This window comes from Ptychodera flava, chromosome 19, assembly GCF_041260155.1.
Source record: "Ptychodera flava strain L36383 chromosome 19, AS_Pfla_20210202, whole genome shotgun sequence".
In the NCBI taxonomy this organism is placed as follows: domain Eukaryota; kingdom Metazoa; phylum Hemichordata; class Enteropneusta; family Ptychoderidae; genus Ptychodera; species Ptychodera flava.
In genome coordinates, this window is record NC_091946.1 from 21,128,450 (window position 1) to 21,135,876 (window position 7,427).

At 39.9% G+C, this 7,427-nt stretch overlaps 1 protein-coding gene across 1 annotated transcript; it reads right to left on the reverse strand.

The window, feature by feature from the left end:
- Nucleotides 1-404: 404 nt before the first annotated feature.
- On the reverse strand, nt 405-6,980 carry LOC139118869 (rhomboid-related protein 4-like). Its single transcript, XM_070682386.1, has 4 exons — nt 6,069-6,980; nt 5,176-5,406; nt 4,074-4,310; nt 405-2,772 (listed from the first exon to the last, which is right to left on the reverse strand). Exons 1-4 carry the CDS (start codon nt 6,532-6,534, stop codon nt 2,480-2,482), a joined length of 1,227 nt encoding a protein of 408 aa, XP_070538487.1. The 5' UTR covers nt 6,535-6,980; the 3' UTR covers nt 405-2,479.
- Nucleotides 6,981-7,427: the final 447 nt, after the last annotated feature.

The following is a 7,427-nucleotide window of genomic DNA, read 5'->3' on the forward strand; positions in this document are numbered from 1 at the left end:
GCTGCTTGTATGGAATCATTTTAAAACTCTTGAGCAAGAAAAAAATTTCACCGCCTCAGTCTTCCGAAAATCGAAAATTTTCTTTTCCCATAGACTTAACCTGGAGAGCGGCCATTTGAGTTTTACATATTGGTAACTGATTTACGAAACATTGCACGGTGACCCCAGATTTTATCGTTGATTTGATAGTAAAAGTTGAAAGTTTCACTGTGGAAAGTTTGAGCGGAAGTTCATGTCTTTCACTTCTGAGGACCAATCCACAAATACCATTACTCGATGAATATGCAATGCGTGACAACATCGGTTTTAACTGACTCCCATCATGCAACCTTGCCGACAAAAAGTAAAATTACATATTTTCTGCCATATTGTTACATTCACTTACAGTCGAAAGGCACTGGGAATAATAGCAAATCGTTTTATTTTTTGCAAAATATTTGCATGTTGTTGACATAAACTGAAACAAAATTTATAGTGGCAAATACCTCTCCAAGAATTACCCGGCTAAAGGAAACATTTTCAATGATACGACCTTATAATAACCTTGTTTCAACTCATTTTTCAACACAATCCATTTTTCTTTTACTTCAAATAAATCATGTTAGACCGGGAAGAGAATGAAAATACATGAGTAAATCCTATGGTGTCCTGAAATCCAAACTGGCAAAAGTTAACTCAGTAGTTATGTTCTCGTAACGAGTTCACTTTTGCAAAATGCAATGTACCATCCGAGAACTGTTGGCGCCGAATGCCGTCACCAGTCAACCAGTTGTTGGTGCTCCTTATGGGGCAGCAGAAGATTGAGTACCTGGCTAGTACGATTTAGGTTTGAACTCTCTCACCCTAAAGCTTTTGTAGATCATCAAATTTTTTTCAACGGATATGTTCGCCTGAAAGGCATTGGAGTTCTCTCAGTCATGAAAGTTATCTACCCTGGGCTATTTCTAAAACACATACGACATAAAATTTACTTTTGGCTATTAAAATGTTACACCAACAATTTAGTGTTAAACATATCACTATCTGTAGTTTTTAATGTACATGCATACTGAGAATCAAACGATGATGCTTTTAAAAAGGCGTAGTTCTTTGAGCAGATATAAACTGGTATATCACAGAGTCTCAGAAATAGATTTCAGTAGGGGAAATGCTAAAAAATAAATAAATTTAAGCTTTTAATCCTTGATTATATAATGTACATAAATAGAAGGAATGATTGTGGCTTAAAAAATGTTTCGCTCTTTGCGCTTTGGGCTTTAATGCCCATGACCATCCATACTAATATATTTAGATCAGTAAGTATGGTGTAATGAAACTGACTGGTTGGCTTGATTGAACTTAAAGGGGCAGTCATCAATCCCTGGTTCTAACATCAACAGTTGTTTACATTGATTGTTAATGTGATTTTGGTTCTTTGTTCTGATACAAAACTTGCCTCTTTAACAAATTTTTGAACCCAGTGATATCCCTGCATGAAGCTTTTGAAAGCAAATTCTGTTCAAAGCGACAGATATTATTGGTATACAAAGTAAGCACTTCTACAAAAACTTGATTTTCTGGACCAAAATGTCAATGTGGACTGCAAAAGACGAAAAGTGGTTACACGTCTTCCTCTCCCAAAAAACAGCCCTGTCTTCAAAATTTGCCAATGGCACAAGGTACATGCAACCTCAGTACAAAACTGTGAACAGGACAATTTATAAATGCCATTTGTGGGTCCAGTTCATTCAGAAGCTGCCATTACTGAAAGGATACACATTTGACAGAACAAAATTGTTTTTCTTTGAATATATGACACTTTTTCACTATCCGAACAAAAAAATTGAGTCTCGTCATCTAACGTATATTGCAACTTGCCCTTCTTGGTGAAAAGTAAATTTGTGTAATCAACGCATGTATTTGATTCAGACCATGCTTGCAGAAGATACATTTCATGTGGTACTAGAGTTTGATTGTAACTCCTGATGTATCTCAGATACTGCTGATAAGTCAACTTTCTCTACCATAGACTATGGGATTGAGGAAACCCAATATCAAGGAGCATTGTGGGTAGCTTGAAGGCAATCTTAATATGGTAGAGACCCTGGAGCTATATCTGATGCATATATTAGATTGCTGAACCAGTGATCCCCTCCAGTGATGTATTTAACCGGTAATTCTGTGCAATCAGGCACATTCAAAATTCATCAATAATGTGTACATAGTAAATAAGGCCCGTGTTTTGGGTTTCTCTTACAGAATGTCACCCTTATACCATCTGTGCTTAAGTTCAACCCAATCATTTCCAACAGAGCTGTCGGATGCAAACATTTGTAAATAGGGGTGACTGGATCTATTGTAAGCAAGGTGTGTGAGTTCAATGATTTTCAAATGGTGCCAACTTGAAAGGCTTTCTACATTTCATCTCTTTGCTTGTCTTGTCACCTAGGCTACCGGTCTTGTCTTGTCACCTAGGCTCCCTGTCGTCTTGTCACCGTGGCTACCTGTCAAATCTTGCAAGTCTTCGTCTTCTAAGCTCATCATGGTCAAGCACTCCAGAACTAGGGGGTCCTCTGTTGTATGGGTCGGTGAACCCATAACCAGGGGGTTGTTCATTATACATGTCTGGTTCAGGCGGGGGTGCACTGGGTGCTACAGGTGGGTAGGCACTGCCTTGCTGAGGGGGGTCTGTCGGGTAAGGGGGATTGCCCATTCTCTGATCATTGGTAGGGAGATCTGGATACAGCTGGTTGTAAGATGGTGGGGAGCTGGGTCTGTGATTTGGTCCACCATCTGAAAAGCAAGTTGATATGTCATCAGCACAAAAAGAAAACTACCTCACTTGCAAAAAACTAGACGCTTTTGTAACAAGACAAGAAACCCCTTTTTGGAATTTACAGTGTCACAAGTCTCAGAAATTGTTAGTGCTAATAAGATATGCACTGAACCTACAAGTCTCACTTGTTTCCAATATCAAAATTCTGTTTTGCCTACCTTTAGTCATGTTTGAAAACATGGAAATCAAACGACGAAGTCTGCACTTGCAATGATGCAGGCATTAGCAGATGATAAAATGATTATACATGATCCCCATAAATATTAGAGACTGTGGCTGCATCAAGGACAAGCGATTCCCTGAGCAGCTACTGTCCCTCTGAGCTGTGGGTGAGCAGGAATATGGGGAACCACTAGTCCCTGATGTAGTCACACCACTGAGGAACACAGGGATTATATATTGATCAGCACATTCATAGACCAAATGTTGATCTTAGATTCCTGGTGGCAACAGAATTTTTATTTCTACTCAGTAGCCTGCAAAAAGCTTATGAACTGCTTCTTTGATGTGTTTGTGGGTTTACTTGTGTTTTTTACTTTGATTAGCAATAAATTGCTTAATTTCTTCACCACTGACATTTTTGTGGCACTGCTATTTTGTGTTGTATGTTTGATCATAAACTGTGACAGCAAACTTAAATTTTCCCTGCCAACACACGAAAGTTCTTGTATCATTTGAATTTTCTATTGCTATACATGTATTTTTTTACATCTGTATTTCCCTATGCTTAAGTGCCCAGTAAATTTTTAAATGTTTTGAAAACCAGTTCTGAACAGCTGGTTGTTTGTTTACACAGAATGTAATCCTGGTCCTGAAAACCCCACATGTGTGCACTGCAGATTCACTGATGTCATATACTCATGGTGTGATGTCACACTGTAGGAATAACTGAGTTGATATATTTGACAACACAGATTACATCATGCCAGTATATTGGTGGTGCAAATACAGCAATCCAATTGGTTGAGAAATGAAGATAAGTGTTATATTTACGATATAGCATAGTTGGAACACACAGCTCTCAGGTAGAGAAAATTCCTTTTTGAAATTTCATGCCAGAATTTCAAGATTTTGTCATAAACAGCAATAAAGCACCTAAGCAACGAATGTACCACTCAATGTTGACCAGTTCACAACATATATGCGCTTGCTAAGTACTGCTTATGCATTTACATCCTGAACCGGTCAAAATCTTGTGGTAAACCCATCGCTGGAGAGGTTTACTGCTTAAATGTTACATGTACAGTGTTTGTCTTACCTGTTTGTAAACTATCGTTCAGAGCTTGCTGCAGTTGATCATCCTCAGACATGCCTCCAGTGTACAGAGACTCATTGTACCGTCTAGCAGTATTGTTGGGATAGTACGGGGTACCATTCTGTGGATACGGAGGCTGTGCTCTCCCTTGCCGTTGTCCACTGCGGCCTCCTCCAAAGAAACGACTTCCCCAGCCAGTGTTACGAGGTCTATGGGAAGGATGGGCTCCTGATATACTTTCTGTGCAGAGGAATTTGTATAACGAATTTTAGAATTAATATGCTTTATTACATGCTTCGTATATCGAATGTTGCGCACTTTATAGGATTCAATGAGTTGTTGATGACGTTCCGGGCCACATAGTCATCATTTGACTGAAAGTGAACCAGAACTTTTTGCAACTTGACAACTTTTGGATGTAAAAATTTTAAAATTACATGTTTTACATGGGAAATCCAGTTTTTGCAAAATTATGCATGAAATTCAATAAACTGCATAACAGCAATTCAAATATATCAATGTGCCATTTGACGATGAAAAAAGTGCTATTTTTTTAGGATTTCATTTAACATGAAAATAAAGCAGATGATTGTCATTTGCAACTAAACTTAAAAAAATTTGGGGTGAAAATTTTAGAGTATAAGAGAGGAGTGTAATAAAAATGTTTGTAACCCAAACAAAGGACTATGTATCCTAAAGGCAGGAGACCATTTGCCATCAAGACGTCATGCAAATGGTCACCTACAGTTGAGCACAGAATCCCTTATTTGGGCTATAATAATACTAAGAGAACTGATGAACTATTTGGTGTGTTTTACGCCAATGAATATACTCTAAAGATTATAAATCATGGTCACTCGATTTGAAATGTGAACAATACTTCTTAATAAATTTAGCATAAATGAAGTCTATATTTGTTTACGGTTTTGGTCATTTGAAGTCACTGTGTTGGACATTAGAACCTTGGATATACTTGTGAGAAATAGTTTAAGCTGCAGTGCCATCGTACATTGTACTCACTTTCAATTAAATTCGCCCAAACTGTTGTGATCCGTAAATGTAATGATAATACAAGTCTGTAGTCAAAAACTGTGAATCAGTTTACCTGGGGTCATGAGCGTGTCCATGATGCCCTTGAGGGGTCCTTTCACATAGGCTAGTCCCACCAAGATGCCGGCTAAGTGACCCGCAAATGATGCATTGGGCACCAATATGGAGATGAGGAATAACTCTACCCAGCATGCAAAGCGTGAGTTGACAGGGATAAATCCCATGACCCACTGCGTTCCCGGTGGCAGATAATGAGTTGTCACCATTTTTATAGCAAACAGGACACCTGTAATTGAAAACGGCAATAATAAATATGGATCACTACAATCCCTACTTCCTGGTTACATCAGAGTGGTGGATGAAGATTCCATTCCTAAGGATGGCACTCCAGAACAAGGTTCTTGAAGTGTACGGTGACCAGTTCTGAGCACATATGACCTGGACTAGGACAGACTGATGGTCACTCCTTTCAATTCAAATTCCAAATGGGAGAAACTTACACAATTTCTGAAGTTTTTGCATTTGCACAAAATTTACTACGTCTTTCGACTTCTGCCCCAGTTCTCTTGACTTCTCTATCAGACTGATTAACTTTCATCACTTTCTCTGAGTGCCCTTCTACCTTCATCCCGCCGAAGCATTGATGGGTCGCACAACCTTTCCTGGATAGTACTAGTGCTTATGACCGAATACAAATTTTTGCGAACAAAAAACTCATTGAATATCAGTTAATGCAGGTTTAAAGTAATTTATTTTCTAAGGTAGGATATTCAACAAAACCAACTCTTATATCCTGATTCTAAACCCCTCCAAAAGTTATATTTAATGTGCTTCTTCCAAGGAAAGTCCGCGATTAAAGTTATTTCCAGGGTTTGGGGCCTAAAGGAACTCTTGCCAGTAAAAGTATATCATGAATGTAATATATCTTCCTGATATTTCTCCACTTACCGGAAAATCCAACAGCACATGAATGTATGTAAGACGCATTGTCGAAAAACTCGGCAGCAAGAAAATTGAGTCCGACAAGTACAGCGCCCGTCAGCATACAGAAAGCCGCTATCATGTAGGCGAAGTATTTACTTCCAAGCCTTTTCTCCAGAGAAATCCCCTTCCAGAGAAAAGACACCATGTTGAAATAGAGATGCATGTCGCTGCCATGGAACCAGGGCGCCATGAACAACCTCGCCCAGTCACCCTCATACCACACAGCAGCTGAACTGATGCAAATATCCCTGACCCTGGGGACTTTCAAAATACGCAGGAAAATGGCAGTGTTTGCGGCAAGTGTTGCAAGGGTCACCGGAGGGATGTTGTCCAGCCCAACGCGCATCACCTGCAGGGCCAGCAGGAATAATCCGATTCCAGCGGCGCGCTGGTGACCGCGGAAAAGGCCTCCACGTCTGCGGCCGATCATGCTTTACTTTGGTTGAGCGAGCGAGGCAGGTTCGTGCCTCCTTTGGTATATATTTGGCAAACAAAGTGGAGATCCTATTTCAGCAAAACTGAAAATTCGTGTGGGTAAAATAACTGCGTTCCTTCAAACACGGGACCGTGCTTCAAAAGAGTCCACGACCGACGCGACCAACTAGGATGTGTACTGTTGAGCACTATGTTGTGAGTGGTCCATGTAAGCGAACTTCCGGGTCCCTTTAAAACGCTTTCGGCTCACAAATTTTGACAGTTCAGTACGACGCGCTGAAATTGTCTATTTGTACCATGTTAAGGACACGTCATCTTAAACGACTGTGTCATGCTCAAAACTGGCGCGATGAGGTGACGAAATATGGTGATGACTCAGCTTGTGGCACAGTGTTCTTCTGGTCTGCAATACCAAAACGACGCACAGACAACAACGAAACACAGTTGGCGCATGCGCTCTCATGTTTGTTGCTCCTCGACAGCTCGAAGGGAATGCCCTGTTTGACGGGGCAGCTCCGTACTATCGGCTGTCACTATACGGCTCTTTTCCCACATTTATATTGAAAAGTGTTGTAATGGATTCTCAAGGTCTTTCCCCCTTTCATACACCTTGTCAAATTGCCCTTTTTCTTCAATTAATTTACTTCAACTTGACCGCCACATCCACAGGTGAGCTTACGGTGATGTGTGTTGTGATAAATTTTAAAGACCATTTATGACCATAAACCTTGTCACATCCTCTTTTTTCCAGATACGCCTGGCAACCATGTAACTATGATTCTACAAATACTTACAGTGGTGTGCTTTGAGCTTGCAGTCTGACCTGACCGTCAAACTTAAAGTGAAGGTTAAAAAAATGATAAATACAATTAAGCTATATGGTAAGGA

Bases quoted from the DNA above. Each gene is read 5' to 3' on its own strand.
- LOC139118869 (XM_070682386.1), bottom strand. From the start codon at position 6,534: ATGATCGGCCGCAGACGTGGAGGCCTTTTCCGCGGTCACCAGCGCGCC. The intron at 5,407-6,068 runs GTAAGTGGAGAA...TTTCAATTACAG, and splicing joins ATGTGCTGTTGGATTTTCCG to GTGTCCTGTTTGCTATAAAA. The intron at 2,773-4,073 runs GTAAGACAAACA...CTTGCTTTTCAG, and splicing joins GAACGATAGTTTACAAACAG to ATGGTGGACCAAATCACAGA.